Source organism: Panthera tigris, chromosome A2, assembly GCF_018350195.1.
Source record: "Panthera tigris isolate Pti1 chromosome A2, P.tigris_Pti1_mat1.1, whole genome shotgun sequence".
Classification (NCBI taxonomy): domain Eukaryota; kingdom Metazoa; phylum Chordata; class Mammalia; order Carnivora; family Felidae; genus Panthera; species Panthera tigris.
The window spans coordinates 97,750,446-97,770,254 of record NC_056661.1 but is presented as its reverse complement, the minus strand read 5'-3'; the positions used below and the strand labels follow the sequence as shown (position 1 = coordinate 97,770,254).

General features: G+C 38.6%; 1 protein-coding gene across 1 annotated transcript in view; it reads right to left on the bottom strand.

Moving 5' to 3' along the window:
* ASB4 (ankyrin repeat and SOCS box containing 4) overlaps positions 1-19,809 on the bottom strand; it is a 76,542-nt gene that overhangs the window by 33,133 nt on the left and 23,600 nt on the right. The window contains exon 5 of the mRNA XM_042977210.1: positions 17,321-17,620. Within this exon, the coding sequence (XP_042833144.1) occupies positions 17,321-17,620 (300 nt within the window). The remainder of the gene's footprint in view (positions 1-17,320; positions 17,621-19,809) is intronic.

Sequence of the window (19,809 nt, the reverse complement as noted above, 5' to 3'; positions counted from 1 at the left end):
CACACACACACCGCCCCCCCCCCCCCCCCCAGCTCCCTTTGCATTTCTGCCTTTATCTCAGCCCCTTATCTGCTTAGGTTTCATAGAGGCCATGTCCCCTTCAAACTTTGGATGTAATTAAGTACAGGGCTTCAACATTTGTGTCTATTTCTCAAAGAAAGCAGTTACAGAATTATCCTCTCTCCTGAGTTGTCAGGGTAACATTCCTTCCCTGTGGGCCAGCCTATTTTTCTTAGACTCACAGTTGGACTTCTTTTTTGTCATCTTCGTATTTGAGAGCTCTGTAAGACAGGTAGGGACTGATCATCTGAGAATACAAGATCTTCTCTAATTCCTGACATGTAGCATGCTGTGAGTGGTATTCTCAATGGATTTAGACTGCTAAGTTAAGGGGAGGAAGAATTTGTGTGCCCTAAATCTAGACTGAATGTGTGAGTCAGTCTCTTTCTTTAACTCTTGGGGAGGGCCATCTGTCTTGTTTTATTTAAGTATGTATACCATGTGGCATCTCTTCCAGAATGCACACCCCAATCCATTCCCTTTGATGATGCAATTAATAGAAATTTCACTCATTCTTTGACTTACAGTTTGTTCATATATTTAGCTTATACAGTTGTTGCTAAAGGATTTGAGGGTCAATTTTAATGTATTTTTATAGATATTTAACAGAGAGCAGGGAAAGATATATTACCCAGGTCTGTGTTAGCCCAGAAGAACCCTGGTTTGGCAAAGAAGTCATAATGTTGGTGAGATAGTAGTTCAAGTATCAGCTAGGAAGCCAAGGCTGAGGTGAGAAAGAAATGATTCAAGGAGGGGCTGAGAGACTTGAATATGAGATGAGGTGGTCCCAGAGCTGTGAGTGTGTTCGGATCAGGAATCTACAATATTGAAATCCATCCCCAGGGATGGAAGTAGGGAAATAGACCCAAACTGAGAGACAGATGACCACGTCCTCAGTAGGGAATGACTAGTATTACAGTAGATGACAATAGGTATAATGGATAAAAGGTGAGTGTATTAGTTTCTCACTGCTGTCATAACAAATTACCACAGATTTAGTGGCCTAAAACAACACAGATGTATTATCTTATGGTTCTGTAGGTCGGAAGTTCCACATCGGTCTCCGTGGGTGTGATGGTCAATTTTATCTGACAACGTGGTTGGGCCACAGTGCCCAGATATTTGGTCAAAAATTATTCTGAATGTTTCTGTGAAGGTGTTTTTTCTTGGGGTGAGATTAATGTTTGAAACAGTGGATTTTGAGTAAGCAGATAATGTGTGCACCTCAGCCAATTAATCGAAGGTCTGAACAAAACAAAGACTGGCTTCCCCTGAGCCAGAAGGAATTCTACCAGCAGACTGCACTTCTTCCCTGGTCTCCAGGCTGCCAGCCCACCCTGCAGATTTTGGACTCATACCCCCACAATCTTGTGAAGCAGTTCGTTAAAACAAATCAATCAGTATCTTCCCCCTGCCCCCTGTTGATTCTGTTTCTTTGGAAAACTCTAACACAGTGGGCTAAGATCAGGTATCAGTGAGACTGTGTTCCTTTTGGAGTTTCTAGGAGAATCTGTTTCCTTACAGTTCTCAACTTCTAGAGGCCATCCACATTACTTAGCTCATGGCCTCCTTTCTTCATCTTCAAAGCCGATGGTGGAGGGAGTAGTCTCTTTCACAGGGCAGAACCTTCCTTCCATAGTCCCATTTCTTCTGACCACAGCCAAAAAACGTTCTCCAATTTTAAGGAGATGGATAATCCAAAATCAGCCTCTGATGTCAAGGTCCTTAATTCAGTCGCGTCTGCAAAATCCCTTTTGAATGTAAGGTAGCATATTCATAGATTCCAGGGATTAGGATGTGGACATCTTCTGCCTACTATAGTGAGATAGAATTTGCCCTCAGATCAGACACTGGAGGGAAGACTGATGTATTCAGGGTTGAGTTCAGTTCTTGCTTCTGGTTAAAAGTCCCAATTTCACTCTTTTGTGTCAGCATTGTGACACATAATAGCACAAGTCTATTGTGCAGCATATTAGCACTGTGAGATGCATTAAAAACAAGGACTCTGTGGTTAAATAAGTTTGTAGATCTCTGTACCTTTGTATATACACAATTCACATTACCGTATGAAAGATTCTGCAAAATCATTAGATGAGGATCTCTGTCTAATTTAACATGTGTTTTCCTAAACTATTTGACCAAGGAACTGTCCTTTTGTAATACTGTCCTTTTGTAATTAAAAGTCCCAGAATCAATGCACTTTGGGAAGTGCATTTCTGGACAACACAAAGGTAAGAGGTGGGGAAAGAGTCACATATGAAAATTCACAAACCTTGTTTGAGTTCTCTAGAATCAGCTTAGATTATTATCAACATCCCCATTTATTACATGAAGGTTGAGATTCCAAGAGCTTAATTCTTGCCCTCACTTGTAGAGAATAAATGGAGGGCTATCAAGATTTGAAACAAGGAAAGTTGATTCCAATACTTACTTCGTTAAGCACTATACTTGAATGCATCTTTTCATATGGAGCTGTATTTGAGCCCCTTGGATTGAATACCACCATCCTGGTTTTATCGTCTATGGTGGGGAAGGATCCAGCGTTACATAACTTAACAATCTAAGCCGCTTCATCGGGGCTGTGTACAAGACAGTTCTAGAAGGAGCTGAGCGAGTGGCAGGTTTACTGATTGACATGTCCGGTCTGCAGTGGAGACGGATTACAGGATAAGGCAACAGCACAGTCCCAAGACTGTTACATTACTGGCAAGGATTGTAAGTAGCAAAGGGAAGGCAGCACCACCTAGTGGAGAGAGCAAGCGGATTGCATTGAGGTCATTCTATCTTCAAAACCTGCTCTTACCGTTAAGCAATTTGTCTAAAGCTCAGTGTTTTCATCTGTAAATGGGATAATAGTTTAACCGCATAGAATAATTGTGAGGATTATGGCAATAGAAATGCCATATCCGGTTATTATTATTATTATTATTAAATTATTGACTCCAGGCCGACTTTTCCTTGGGGCTCTTATTCAGTCCTTTCCTCTTGCCCCCACCCAGTTAATTCAACGTTGCTTGCAAGAAGTGAATTTACTTCCTGCCCTTGCCACCCTGCTTTTGGGTTGGTGTGGCCCTCTTAATTGAAGAGTGTTTCTGAGGGCTGCTGGGACTTCTAAGGCTGCAAGTAAATGAAAGCAAAAGATGCTGCAGGAGCTTCCCCAGAAGTATGGAGCCCTCCGTGGCTCTCAATTAAGCTGGCTAATACCTCTTCTGCCTACCAGGGGGATGTTTTATCTCAGAAAAGATCCACTCTGTTCTGATTAACTTTCTAATCAGTAGAAACTTCTTCAAGAAGGTGGTATATGCTTGATTCTTAGCTTCCAATTCTGATGCTTTTTGCCATTCGTCATATTTGTGTGTTTTCTTGGTTAGCTAAATAGAAAACTGAGCTGGGATCCCCAGATCCTTGTTTGATTTAACCATTTTACCTCCAAATCTGGGCCCTTGAGTCTCCTTCTAAAATTAGCGGTTTAGATTATCTTCCATTAGTTATTACTTTTGGAGATTACAAAGAAAACACTTACATTTCTGTTTATAAATCTGATATCTTTAACTAAGTGGTGTTTAAAATGTTCGGGAGATAATCCTATCCAGCCTCCTCTGAGTAAGAAACAAATTAGAGACGTGCTGATATAAAAAATAATAATAATAATAAAGAAGTGCAGGCCCATGAAAATTTTATCCTTCAATTTCTAGTGTCAGATGCTTCTAGTTATAAAACAAAGATAACATACCCAGACTGAAAACTCACAATGCAAGTCACATATGGCCTTTGATAGGAGTTAAAAGTAGAGAGAACCAGTCAGAGAAACCTTTAATACTGACAGGGGAGAGAAGGCTGGAATTAACACTTTCCCTCTAAAGAAGCACTGGGGAGTCATCTGGGGAAGCAATAAGCTCCCCGAATTTTAAAAAATAGGCCTGGGATAGTCATATAGGTGAAACTAAGCAATTAGTATTTGGAGGAAAAAAAGAACTAACAGCTAAGGTTAGTGACAAGGATATTTAACTTGCACCAAGTTGTTTCTATTTATTTTAAACCTTGCTATATCACATTATTAGAGGCAGAAATTAGAAATTGATCAGTGTTGCTTTTAATTAAAGAGTTTAATTTTAAGGAAAATGAATTCATGGATTTTTAACATATCTTTTTCAATCATTTTATCTACATCTTTGCTGGAGCAAATCCAAAAAAAAAAAAAACCAAAAACCAAAAAAACAAAAAAAAACAAAAAAAAACAAAAACAAAAACAAATAAAGTCATTAGACCTAGAAGGCAAAAAGCAGCTTCTGTGTTGAGGGTCTGCCTTGCAACTTCAAGCCTTCCACACACCAGGAAATGCAAAGTGGGCATAAACAATTGCTCTGGAGGGACTCATTTTGGAAGAAGCATTGACAGTTCTTCACATCTTTTAATTAAACACACTTCTAATATAGCCAGCTGTCTTCTCAATTTCTTTTCAAGAAACGCCTTTAAAACCATCTAATGGTAGTGAATGTTTTCAAGCTAATGGGATTCTGATACAGCATTTACACTTCTCTTTTATATAGGCAATGACACCTTAGGACAAACTTTTCTCCTAATTTTTTAATTAGCCAAATGTTTCAGAAAGATAAGCTGTACACAATTTTCAGCAAGGCATAGTGGGAGCCTCACGGACCCAAACCAGGCAGAACTGGGCCTGCCTGAATCCTACCAATTTTGTGAACCAGGGCCTTATTTAACCTCTCTGAGTTTCTGATTCCACATCTGCAAAATGAAAGGAATGGTATGCACCTCACATGGTTGTTGCAAGGATTAAATGAGACATTTTATTTTAAAGTACCTGACATGCCACATCGTAGATGCTTAATATATGTTATTTTCCTTTCCATTTTCCCCTTCATATGCATATATACCAGCAACATCAATTTCCTTTATATGTAAAGCTGATGCTGTTAACTTTATTAGGCTAGATTTTCCATTAAGCATTTATTCTTATTCATTAGCTAGGAGGACTGACGCACAAAGATATTAAATTATTTACTCAAGTTTAATGAATGAAATTGAAAACCTTTTTCCCCTGCTTAACATGAATGTGCCCTTTTCAGTATGCAGAGCTTTGTTGCATTTATTCAGAAGCTATCGCTAAGTGCTTAGTTTGGAACACAGGATTAATGAGCCCGGAGACATGGCGTTGGTCACCATGGCAACCAAACTAGCTTTGCCCTGTTCCAAGCTCAAAGAAAAGATGCAGGATGCTTAACTCTGGCCTGCAGTATATAGCTGGGTGTTCTTTTTCATATGTCTGACTCCCCATTGCTGCTTCCAATTACTCCCTAATTCTCTCGAAAAAAAATAAATAAAAATGAAAAGAACATCTCAGCTTCTTTAGGGCTCTGCTTTTTCATCTATACCACCTCCCCTCCTTCCTGAATACATTTATCTCCCCATCAGTTTCTGAAGATTTGGTTGACTGATTCACATTATCCTTTGCCACTCAAATTCTGGGTGATTTTAACAGCCACATGGATGATCACCCAATGCCCTGGCGTCTCAAAGTCTGGATCTCGTTTTCCTCACTGACTTAGTCCTCTTCTCTGACCTAGTGACTCCCACCCACTCTCATACTTGGACTCAGTTATTAATTAGTTTCAACTGATCAGTCTCCACAGACAACATGAATTCCCACATTTGATTTTTTGACCATAGCTGCTCATCTTGGTATCTTGGTTCTGTTAGAACCCCTCTCTGTGACCTCTTTGTCCCGTACATGTTCCTTACTTTCCTCCTCTCCCTACCCAGTTGACTTCCATATTCCATCATTTCAATAACTCTTTTGCCAAGACCTTAAACCCCTTCCAATTCTTCCAAGAACCCACCTGATGCAATGAATGAACCCAATTATCCACTGTCTCGGTGCCTGCACCCGAGCAGCTGAGAGCTGTGTAGCAAAAATCACACTACAGGTGAGGTACCAACTGAACCAGACTGGGTACCACCTTGAACTCACACATAACACTCAACTGCATCCTCAAGACTGCTCAGCAATCCAAAGATTCTCTTTCTCTGCTTAATTTATTGTACTGCTCTCCATAATGATTGTTTCGGACATTTTCCACTTCCTTGATTCTTTTTTTTTAAATTAATTTATTTACTTTGAGAGAGAGAGAGAGAGCACACGTGAGCTGGGTAGGGCCAGAGAGAGAGAAAAGGAGAGAGAGAGAGTCCCAAGCAGGCTCCGTGCTGCCAGCACAGAGCCTGATACATGGCTCCATCTCACAAACTGTGTGATCATGACCTGACCTGAAATCAAGAGTCCGACACTCAAACCAACTGGGCACCTAGGCACTCCTCGATTCTTTAACGCTTTCCTCTCTGCCTCCACTCTCAGATCTGCTTGCCTCCTATTTTACATAAAAAATACCTTTCAGATGGAAACTTCTTAACGCCTTCCTACTACATATATCAACTCTCATCTTCTCCCCTTTTTTGCCATTCAGCTACATTGGAAAGATGCTCTCCTCTCTAGAGTCAATCCTTCTACATGGTTCTAGAACTCATTTCCTGAACTTCTCAGATTCCTCACACCATAAATTATCCCTCCTCTCTCCTATGTCTTCAATGTCTGCCCCCCTAGGGGATTTTGCCATTGGTTTTTCAAATGCTCAGGTTTCTGTTGTCTTCTCTCCACAAATACTCTTCGTTAGAAGGTTTGTTCATACTCATAGACAACTTTTTTAGTTATCAGTCCCCTCCACTGTGATTTCTGCATCCATGATTCAACTGATGTTACAATCTCCAAGTCCCTCCATGTCATTAAATTCAATGTAAACTTTTTAATTCTCAACTGACTAGATTTCTCGATAGTGTTTGACACTTCTGCATTCTCCCTTCTTCGTATTGTCTTCAATGTAGGAAAAGAAGTTAGGAATGTAATGGACCATAAACCAAGAGTCATCTTGCCAGTAATAGCGACAGTATTGCTCTGGTTCAACCCCACTCTCCTCCTTAGTTGTAGTACCTATATTTAACTAAATATCCAATGAATAGCCCACAATCAGCAACCAATATGGACTATTCCCTGGGCTATGTGGAGCAAAACTCTGCTCTCATGAAACATAGATTGGTGAGGAAAACAGATAATAATCAAAGAATTAAACAAAATGTAAGTTGCCCAAAGGAAAACTATGTGCTATGAGAATTCAGAATGACATAGGGGCCTAATCTCATTTAAGGGAATTCAGGAAGAATGATCCTTGGAATTGATGTCTGAACTAAGGCTTTATGTGCTAGAAGTTAGCTCAGCCAAGAGGAGAGGGCAGAACATTCTAGACCACAGGCATACTTCTTAATCATTCCCAGCCCTGTGCCCCAATTCAGCACCTAGAAAAATGACAACTAAGCCTTAACCCAAGAAGAAACCAGGCAGAGGCATTTTGGGTTTTTGTTTGTTTGTTTGTTTGTTTGTTTGTTTGAGAATCTGACCAACCTAAGAAAAAAGATCCAAAGATACTATGTAAGAGATTTCTCAAATAAAAGGTCCAGCCAGATCCCACATAGCAAAGCTAATAATTAATTAACCTTACTCATACACTGAGTTTTTAGTCACTCAATCTTAACTATCAGCAGGCAGCTAAAGATTATAAAAATTTAAGGAAAGCCTTTAATAGAGTAGATAGAAGCAATTTTAAAAAACAGAGAAAAATACTCTGAAGTAAATTTGCCAGGAAGGAAAGGATAAAGATAAAGAAATATAAAAGAGGAGAGACAAGATAAGACAATAGAGAAACAGTGTAGGAAGTCCAATATCTAACTAACAGCAATTCAAGAGACAGGGCATACAGAAAACAGAAGAAAAGAACTCAGGAATATTTCTCAGAACTTAGAAACATACAGCTTTTGGGGTTGAAAAGAGTACAGTGGATGAAAATAAACACAACAAGGCAGATCATCATGGAATTTTAGAAAGCTGAAGAGAAAAAGAAAATTCTAAAACCTCCAGACAGGAGATAATAAGTCACATATAAAAGATGAAGAAATAAAATGGTTCCTAACTTTTCACCAGCAGTCCTGGAAACTGGTAGGAAATGGAGAAATGTCTTCATTATTCTAAAGAAAAATGATTATCAGTCTAGAATTCTATGCCACATGATGGTAGGATAAATGCATTCTGGGGGTTGTGTAGTCTCTTGCTCCCCTTCCCAGAAATCTACTAGAGGAGGTACTCAAGCAAAACAGTCAACATACCAAGATATGGAAACACGCAGGATCCAGGGAACAGGAAATTCAACATGGGTGAGAAGCAAAGGGAATCTTTAGGGTGATGGGGAATAGAGGTCCTAGGAGGGCAGCAGTTGGAGCAAGTCTGAAGGTTCTAGAAGGGATTTTTTTTTCTAAAAAAATGAAAATGACCATATACTTGTTGAATTGAAAATTTTTCAGAAAAGATGAAAAGTATTGGCAAAAAGTTTGGGGTTAAAATGGTGATGATCTACAGAAAACCAAAAAAAAAAAAAAAAAAAAGAAAAGAAAAAAAAAAGAAACACCACCAGGGAAAATGAAGTATACAAAGAAGAAGTTACCGTAAGTTTACTACAAACCTCATGGTTGTAATATCATCATATTGTGAGTATGGAGTATGGAAGATAGGAAAGGTACTTGGATTGGGGAGTGGGTGTAGAAAAACAGCCAGATCCTCATCTTCCGTTATGATAAATAAATAGATTATCAGAAACTGCTCATGTTGCTACTTATTCTTTTCAATTTTATGCATAAATAAATGGTATTTATTTAACAATATGGAGATAAACATCAAACTAATCAGGCAAAAGGAGGGAAAGTGGCTAGCACTTAGGTGGGAGTCGTCAAGAACTACATTTTTCATCATGAACCTTGCACGTGGTATCTTCTTAATGTCTTTTAATCAATTTTTATATTTTTTCCACCCTTTTGTTGACTATATTTTCTAGGTCGCTTAAAGTTTTCACGATATATGTAAATATATCTTTTCTTACATGATGATTTCTTGCCACTTGGTTCTGGTATATACAATACAATTGATTTTTGCATATTGATCGCAAATGCAGTACCTCTGCTGAACTCAATGACAAATTCTAATCATTTGACCTTAGCTTTTCTTTGTTGTTGTTGTTGACAAACATATTGTGGGAAATAATAGCAGTTTTGCTTCCTGCTTTCCCATCTTCGTACATCTTATTTCTTTTTGTTTTCTCTTTGTGCCGTCAAGGACCTCCAGGACGTAACGGGTGAGAGCGGTAGGCTTGTTTCACTCCTGGTTTTAAAGGGGATGCTTCTAAAATTCACCGCCAAATAGACCATCAACTTCAGAAAGCACTGCTGAAGGCAGGGTCTCCGACGGTGTGTTGTAATCTTACATGGGACGTTATTTACTGGGCTGGAATACCTGCCTGGGTGGGAGACATGGCCTGGAAATAAATTTCAAGTTCACTCATTCAGAACAGAATCACTGGAGACACTGCTTCTAGGAAAAACAACAGCCGGAGATGAGGCTTTTGAGTCATTCTTTGCCATCTGAGAGAAGAGGGTCTCTGGGCAGATGGAGGTCAAGAATTTCATTGCCCATTATTTACTGTTACTGTTATGTTCTATGAATGGCCAGGGAGCTTGCCCTATTTTTTATAGTGACAAATCAATTTTTATAGTGATACAAAGTTTCTTTTAAAATTGGATTTAATAAGTAATGTCAGTTTGAAAAAAATATTAAATTCATATTATACAGGTGGTACTAGCCATATAGCAGATGGGGCAAAAACCCCCAAAGTTGTTTGCAAAGGACTGGGATGGTCATATCTGTGCTATTACGACATATCATTGAAGAGCCAGAAAGACACAGAGGGTGACAGACTGGGGAGGGGTGCCTGTCCAGCCAGCATACCTGCTTCTTGACTAAAGGTAAGTCCAATGACATTCTCGCCTTGCTATATGTTCTCATCATTGGACAGGGAGTTTCCTAACATGTGGGTAGCGTGTCATTGTCATACCAAGTAACAGGGGATGGGCTTTTAAAAGGCACGGTCTCCTTTACATTGCCCTCATGCTACATTCTGGTAGGAAACATTTGAATTTTTATGGCTTTCCTGCAGTAACAAATTTTCCTCCAACTGTCAGGATTTGCTTCATGCAGAGTAAAGCAAGCAGCTTTCATTTTCCTCTTACGAATGGGAATAGGTAGAAATAATATGCTGCTATTCAGCCAGCTGAACCTGACCTGACTCTCTTTATTCGTAGGGAAATGCAGGATTCACAGAGAGGACATTTTCACTGAGGTAAATAAGCCCTCTCAGCTGATGAGCACTATTATACTAATACCAAAGGAAACAAAGGCCAGAAGATGGGGGGCATTAAGTAGAAAGGCAAACAGAAAAATAGCAGACAAAATCCAGCATGGGGACAAAGCAGGCTCTGCAATGCTGAAAAAATAGGGGAAAATCCTTTAAGCGAAAATTGCATGCAATTTTTTGGCCTCAATTAGCCTTTTCCACAAAGAGCACTTTTTTTCTACAAAGAGTCCATTAAATAGCAAATGAAATTACATTGGTTTTCAGTTGCCATGGCATTGGTTCTTCCTCTAATGGACTTCTCTGGTCTGGAGTTTAATGTTAGCCTAACTTGCTTCCCTTGTCTGTGTGCTGTCTCAATTCCCTGTGTCCAGCCACGAGGTGATGTATGTGACTTCTCCTCAAAGTGCCTAGGACATAATCCAAGAGGGAGAAAATTCATCCCTTAACTATCCCCCGAGAGAGGGTGAAACTGACCAACAACCGCATTTCATTAACCATGAACATAACAGTTTCCATTTATTAGATGGCAGTCGTTCCCATCCATGCACTCAAGGCGCCTGGAGCCATTCCCAGATCAGTCAGAGACCATTTATTGAGTACTTCCTATGTGCCAAGCACTGTCCAGAGGCTGAAGACATAAAAATGCAAAAGAGAGAATGTAAGATGCTCACGGTCTTCTAGAGTTTCCAGACTAAGAGGTCTACTGTAAGCCCTTACTTACCCTTTCTTCCTATTTCTGCATCCATAAAATGGATAGAATTTTCCCCATTTATCTGATTCACAGTTTTGTTTTGCTTTTGATATATTTACCAAGTACCACACTTAAAAAAAAAAAACACATGTTATCCTAGGAGTAAGGATCTAGAACAACAAATTGACTTTTTTGAAGTTGTTAGTTAGCTATAGCTAAACATTAGCTATGATACCAGGTTCGACTCTGAGATGCATGATCATATATACTTTTTAGAAAAATAAGTTTATGCAGTTCATACTCTCCCCTAAACTTCTTTTTAAAACATTTTCCATGTCAACGAACATTTTTACAACATAATTTTTAATGCCTATATGATATGGAAGTAACACAGCTTGAAAATTTTCTATTAGATATGCAAACATTCTTCAGTTTTTCAGTAATATAAGTAAATCTCTGAGGACAAAAATAAATTGGGCAAATATTTTGTGACTCTAAATATATTTAAAAATGAAAAATGTCAGTATATATATTTTAAATTGTATGTTTTAAATGTATTCCTTAACAAGTCAAAGCTTCTGATGCAAAAATACAAATGAAAACATAACATAACTACAATATCTTGAAGACTTATAGAATCAGGAGAAAGTCTCTTAATTTCTAGTGTACTACAGATTGCATGACCAAGCACAATTCTGTTACATGCTAAATGTCTTCTTTCTTTCTCATCAGTTATCTCTTTGACTCAGTATATAACCCTGTTTAGAGCTAATACCTGGAGTTTGAATTGGAGGCCCCACAGAAATGACAGCCTATCTCAGCCAAAAGGTACAAAATTAGCCCTAAATCCCAGAGGGGGAATTTCTGAGTTACAAAAGGTTTCAAGCTTATGACATTGCCCTCCGGACGATACCCATTCACATCCCACGAAGGGTGTGTGAGAGCACATCCCTGTGTGTGTCAACAGATGTACTGTCATCATTTGTATCTTTGTTAAATGTAATAAATGACAACAAAAGCACCTGCCATTTTAATTAACATTTTACAGATAACCAAGGCAGGTGATCATTATGCTATCTTTATTTGTTGTTTATATACTTGGGTTTTATTTCCTGAAATACCTTGGTCTTTTGTTCTCTTTTTCTCTCTCATTCTTCGTTGTTAATCTCCTTACTTTAATTTTTAAGATTTCTTTCTAAAAGCAGACAAACTAAAAAGCTTTCTTTCTATGTTAAGGATATAAATAGGGCCTTTGTCTACACAGTCTCAAATATTTTTTCCCCCGCTTTATGACAGCCTTTTAATGTTATAATTTGTTTGCCACTCGGACATTGAACATTTTTGCTTTCTGTAATTCATCTTTCTTTTCTTTATGGCTTTGGCCTTTGATGCCATGGATCTAAGAGTAAGTAGATCTTTAATTGACTTCCACTCTTCCTCTTTGATTGTTATTAGCCTCGTTCATTAGTGTCAGCCTACAGGGAGTGAGCATTGCTTGGTCTCTCCATACCCCTTTACTCCTTCTCATCTCCAGGTGGTCTCCCTATGTCAATAGGGATAAAGGAGATGGGCAAAAAGCCCTTGCTCTGGGAATGAGGCTCCCTCTGATTACAGCTCTGGGGAGTGAAAACCTTGGCAGCTTTCTGTCAGTCTGTGGTTGATGAAGTCACATGAAAAGGCAGCAATATAAAAAGTCAGTAATTCAACAAATGATATAATTTCTTAACTTTCTAAAAAAATTTTAAAATGACAACCTTAAAATTTTAAATTAGTGAATTAAAATATAAATTAAAATAAAAACTAAATCTGAAAACCACCAACGTATAAGTAAATGTGAACGGTGGTAATGGCCGCGTGCCATAAGTGGCTAAGCCCTGATGGACACCTGCCCCTCTCCATGCATCTCTGCACTGGACCTTTCCTCTCAGGGAAGGCAAGAAGGAGAATAAGTTGGACTGATTTTCCTTCCCACCAAATACTCACAGGTTGAGAAGACCATGGCATCTTTAAGCTTGTTTCCCCATTCTTTCCCCCATGACACTTCCATACCTTCCTATTCTCATCACAATGTCCACCCTTTCTGCTCTCATTTTTGCCTTATGACTTTGCCTCATACATTAATTGTATAAATTCATACCAGACATGAACTCCTTCATCTCACCACCACCATATCAATGAACACTCTTTAAAGACATCTTTTACTTTAGACCATCTGTTAAACATGGGGATGTATCTCACAGTCTCTGGATTTCACCCCATCTCAACCTCAAAGATTTGAACCTTTCAGTTATTCTGTCTCATGCATTTTTAACTGTTTGCTTTCTCCAAACCATTTCCTTCAGCACACAAATATTTCCTTTTATCTCCAACTACAGATAACACTCTCTTATGTCCCCTAGCCCCCTTCAGCAATCATGCTACTCTTACGCATACATGTGCAGCCAGACATTTTTTTAACAGTCGTCTATACTTGCCATCCTTAGTTTCTGACCTCTCATTCACGCCTTATACCATTCTAATATGGTTTCTACACCCACCATTTCCCCCAAACTTCTTTTGTCAGTGATAACTCTGTCACTTAATCTAATGAACATCTAGTGAATTAAGTCTCTCAAGTAGCCATTGATACAGCTGAGCACCTCCTCCTTCTTGAACCTGCCTCTTAATCCCTATGATGCCAAAAATGCTCCTGGGTTTCCTCCTACTTCACTTACCAATCCATTTCACTCTCATTTATTGGCCTCTCTCCCTCCTGCTAATATCTAAATGTAAGAATGTATCGGGGCTTGGTCCTAGATTCTCTTTTGCTTTTCCACACCTTTCATCCAAGTGATTTCATTGATTTCTTTGGCTTCAAATACAATCTATAGGCCAACAATTCCTAACCTTACAGCTTTAGTCCAGAACTCTCTTCTGAAATCCATACGTTTATGTCAAGTGCAGCCTTGACTCATTCACTTTGAGGTCTAAAAGAAATCTGAAACTTCTCATGTTTAAAACTGATCTGGGGAAACTCAATCTGATTTTGAGACTTAATATAAAACTACAGCAATTAAGTGAGTGAAACATCAGCAAAAAATATATAGATCAATGGATTCATACATTTCTGGCCACTTGATTTTTGACAAAGATACCAAGGCATCTCAAAGGTGAAAAAATAGTCTTCTCAGTAAAAGATATTGAAGCAGTTGTATATGTAAGATAATTCATCCATATATAAAGAAGATGAGCCTCAACCTGTACTTTACACTATATACAAAAATTAACTCAAAATAAGCCAAACACCTAAAATTGAGACCTAAAATTATAAAATCTTCAGAAGTAAACATAGAAGAAAATCTTTATTACTCAGATTAGTCAAAGATTTCTTAGGTAGGACATTCAAAGCATAAATCATAACAGGTAAAAAGTGATAAATTGAATTTATTACAATTAAATACTTTTGCTTTTCTAAAGACAGAAAGAATGAAAAGTCAAAGAATGAATAAAAATATTTGCAAACCACATATCTGATAAAGGGCTAGTATCCAGAATATATAAAGAACTCTCACAAATCAATAATAAGAAAACAAACAACCCATTTTCATGAAGGGGAGAGGGAGCAAAAGATATGAACAGACATTTCACCAAAGTGAATACACAGCTGGCAAAAAAATACCTGAAAACATACTCAACATCCTTGGTCATTAAGGGAATTTTAATTAAAACCATAATGAGATACTTTATATACCTATTCAATTTACTAAAATAAATTTTTCTTTTAATCTGACATTACCAAGTTCTGGCAAGGCTGGAGAGCAACTGAACTCATACGTTGCTGGTGAGAATGCAAAACGTACAACTCCTTTGAAAAACAGGTTAGCAGTTTTCTTGTAAAAGAATTACAATCCGTCATCCCACTCCTCAGTACTTACCCAAGAGAAATGAGAACATTCCCATATAAGAATCTGTAGACAAATGTTTATATCAGCCTTTTTTTCCCAAAATTGCCAAAAACTAGAAACAATCCAAATGTCCCTCTACTGGGGACCAGATTAATTGTGTTGCATCCATACAAGGAATACAACTCGACAATAAAAGATTCAATATACTGGCTAATGCAACCACACGGATGAATCTTAAATGCATTATGCTAAGTAGGTAAAAACAGACCTGAAAGGCTACATATTGTGTAATTTAATTTATATAACATTCTGAAAAAGACAAAATTTTAGGGACAGAAACTAGATCAGTGGCTGCTGGAGGTGGGGATAAAGTGAGGTGATTAATTACAAAGGGTATCAGGGAATTTTTTGAAATGACTGTGATGATGGGTTCATGACTATGTGTTTCTCAAAAATACCGAACTTTACTGTGTGTAAATTATAGCTCTATAAACATGATTTTTAAAAAACTAAAATAATGATCTTTTCCACATATATGCTTCTTCCTCAATTCTCTCCATCTTAGAAAAATGACATTATGGGGCACCCGGGTGGCTCCATCAGTTAAGGGTCCAACTTTGGCTCAGGTCATGATCTCACAGTTGGTGAGTTCAAGCCCTGCCTGCATTGGTCTCTCTGCTGTCAGTTCAGAGCCCACTTTTGTTTTTTGTTTTTTGTTGTTTTTTTTTAATTTTTTTTTTTAACATTTATTTATTTTTGAGACAGAGAGAGACAGAGTGTGAACAGGGGAGGGGCAGAGAGAGAGGGAGACACAGAATCTGAAACAGGCTCCAGGCTCTGAGCTGTCAGCACAGAGCCTGACGCAGGGCTCGAACTCACAGACCGTGAGATCATGACCTGAGCCGAAGTCGGACGCTTAACCAACTGAGCCACCCAGGCGCCACGAGAGCCCACTTTTGATTCTCTGCCTCCCTCTTTCTCTGCCCTTCCCCTGATCTCTCTTTCTCTCTCTGTTTCTCAAAAATAAATGAAAACATCAAAAACACTTTTTAAAAATGGCATCGCTCTCCACCCATTTTCTAAAGCCAGAAATCTGGCAAGGATGCTTGAAACTTCCTTTTCCTTTACCCCTCATCCATATATAATCCATCTCCAAATGCCACTGACTCTGCTTCCAGAATATATTGCAAACCCATCTTCTAATCTTCCTATCAAACTTTGCCCCTTGATACAAATCACCATCCCTTCTCACTTACACTGTTAAAATAGCTTTGCTGCTGGTCTCCCTGTTTCCATACTCGGGCTCCTCCAGCCCTATTCTTGTATAACTCCAGAATGATGATTTTAAGTGAAAATTAAACCATGTCATTGCCATGCTTAAAACTTTTCAGTGGCTCCATTTCTAAACCCCATACCTTGGCCCTCAGCAAGCTGTATATGATCTAACATAACCAGTGTCGTCGTGAGGCACTCCCAGAACCCTCTTATCCCTCCCACCCACCCCACACCCACGGGCACACTGGCCTTCTTCCATCTGTTGAATAGTTCAGTTGTTTTGCTCCCTTAGCAACTTTGCACATACTGTTCCTTGTACCTGGACTCTTCTTCCTCTTGGCTCCTCTTTTAATGGCTAGTTCCCTTTCGTTCATAAAGTTTCAGCTTACATGTCATATCTTTAGAGAAGTCTTTATACATTTTATAATAGTTCACTCTTGGCATTCTCTTCCATAACACCCTGTTTTGCTCCTTTCCCAATTTATTATTATATATTTACAAATTTATTTTGCTAGTATTTATCTCCCCTATTAGAATATGATTTCTTCCTTTTTTGAAAGTTTATTCATTTATTTTGAGAGAGAGAGAGACAGATAGAGAGCAAACAGGGGAGGGGCAGAGAGAGAGGGATAGAGAGAATCCCAAGCAGGCGCTGCACTGTCAGTGTGGAGCCTGACGCAGGGTTCGAACTCAGGAACCATGAGATCATGACGTGAGCCAAAACCAAGAGTTGCACGCTTAACCAACTGAGCCACCCAGGCGCTCCTGGAATATAGCTTCTTGAAGGCAGAAACTATTTTTTTCAGTTACTTAACACATTAATTGACACCTCATGAGAACTAAATAAATATTTGTTAAATAAATGTGTAAACTAATAAGGCTCCTATAATGAAAAAAGTAATGATTTCAATGTGATCATCACTAAATAACCTGGACCAACACATATAGTTATATAAATATATACATACTTACGCATTTTTAGGGCCCCCTGAATGAGGCTTATAAATGGGATGCCTACTACATTACCTAAAGTAGGTAAAGATCACTAAGTTTCAAAACCCGGGTGTGGAAGTGGATGACAACGTCAGCCACCCAGAAAGGCTTACCTCTCCAAACCAATTGCTTGGCACAGAGAATGGAGCTAGGAGTTGTACAGAAGTGTAAAGCTGTGTGTCCACTTAAGGAGTAGCAATTCAGCTTTGCTCCACGGTCACAGAGGATTTTAACACAATCCAAGTTGGCCATTTCACAAGCCACGTGAAGGGGGGTTTTCCCATTGGGTCTACAGTTGATTGTAGCATTGTGGTCCAGTAACACCAGAAGACACTCCACATGACCAAACAAGACAGAGAGATGCAGGCCTGTTGCCCAGGAAGACTTTAATTTATAACTAGGCAGCCAATAACCTGAAAAAGAAGAGGGAGAAAGTTTCATTTCGTGGCCTAGGATTTTTCTCTGTTTTGTGAGGATTTTTGCAAGGTCTTTTACTTTGGTCACATCTATAAAATTGGGGGGAGTGATTCAGATGTTGTAAACTAGTAACTGATGGGTCTGCAAATAGAAACATACTTGGATGTACTTGAGTGGAACAGGCACTGGTGTGTCTCTCTGTTTCTACTATTCTCCATTATCTTGTTCTTTTATTTATTTTATCTTCCTGGCCCTTCAAGGCATTTGAGTTTGAGACCTCATTTACATGATTGCATTTTATTTTAAGTGGTGAGTTACATGAGACTCTTATTGTTTTAAGTCCCAATCATGTTCTTGAGTGATTCCAAAGCTGTTAGTTACAAGCTTAAACTTTTTAACCTTACTTTACTGGTTGTTGTCAGTCTAAAATATGAATGTAGTTGGTGTCTTTAAAAAATTTATCATGCCAAGCTTTTATTTGCCTGCCTGTTGGTTTATATAATTCCTCTTTCAAAGAAGAATTTAAGGCAACTCACAAAGTTTACACAATACCAGATTTTCTAACTATCTAGAAAACAAGGGCAAAGGGAAAAAATAAGGTAGGAAAATAAAAGTGATCAATGGGTAAGATAGGTACACAAAATATAAACTGTGTCCTATACACTAGAACCACATTGCAAATTTGCCTTTGAACTTCCTAGCAGCCAAAATAAATAGGAAAACATGATGTATTGCACAATTAACCATGCCCACAAGCTATACACAAATTAATTGGCCAGGAGAAGCATCGCTGTTCCTAGAACTGAGATCTTAGATAAATTTTTCCCATTAGTTGTTGGAAATGTTCTCTCTCTCTCTCCCCATCTCCCTCTCCCTCTCTCTCTGTCTCTCTGTCTCTCACATGTCTCACAAGCTATAACAAACTTAACTGTATATACCTTCTTTCAATGTCAATACATAGAGCCATGGCATTAAGCCCACTACGAGTGGGTAATGGAAAATAGCTTCAGAAAGATAAAATATTGATGGCAGGGTGAAGATGTAGACATAACAGCTTAGAAGAAGCTCTAGGGCTGAAACAACAAAATATATTTTAACATGGGTAAAACAGAAGTTTGCTTTTAAGGTATAAAATTCCACCATGCAAGTACAAGGTAAGCGGAATATGGTTTAATGGTAATCTATTTGAGAAAAGACCTAGGGATTTGAGTTGACAGTATTCTCAAAAGGAACCAACAGTGGGATGGAGCTGCCAAAAAGCTAATACAACCCTAAGATACGTTAATAAAAGTGCAGTGCCCAAAACAAGAGAGGTAAAAGTGGTAATTTTTACCGGTTACATGAGGTCAGGATAAATCTAGACTATTGTGACTATTTTTGAGCACCAATGATGAGCACCACGAGGGCACTCAGAGGATGATGACCACGTTACCAGTGGGCCTGGTGGTCAGGAATCAAAATACTCTCATTTAAGTGAGAAAAATTACACACATGCTACTCCTGGGTATTTATCCTACAAGTATAATCACTCATGTGTGAAATGCCCTATAGGGGCCACAGTATTGCACAACTTCCAAGGACACCATCTGTACTGAAATCTTTGTGAAAAGTATAAAGTTCTCAGGAGTTATAACCTGGCCAGTGGACAAGAATAGGCATCACACTACAGCATAGTTCTTAATGGTTAACAACTGGAAACAATCTCAATCCTCGTCAATATTTGGAGATTGTTTAAAAAATTATGGTGCACCCATATAATCGAATACTATACAGCTATTATAAAGAAGAGAGCAGTTCTGTGTATACTGGAAAATGGTATATCTTTGGAATGGATATGGAAAAATCTCAAGATATATTATTGAGCAAGAGAAGCAGGGACTGACCAGTGCACTTAATATGCTATCATATGTGAAAATATTTATCAACACCTAGAACAAGAAACTGGTTATAGTGGTGGCCTCCAAGAACTGGGGGCTAGGGGACAAGGACATAGATTTATGTGTCTTTGGATGCCCCCTTTGAGCTTTTAAACTCAGTACGTTGTGCTTGTATAACTATTTGTAAAAATAAGTAAAATTAAAATAAACTATTGCCCCCTGTTTGTAGGGGAAAAGATAATTTAGTTTAAAAGGCCATTTATAGGGGTGCCTGGGTGGCTCAGTCGGTTGAGCATCCGACTTTGGCT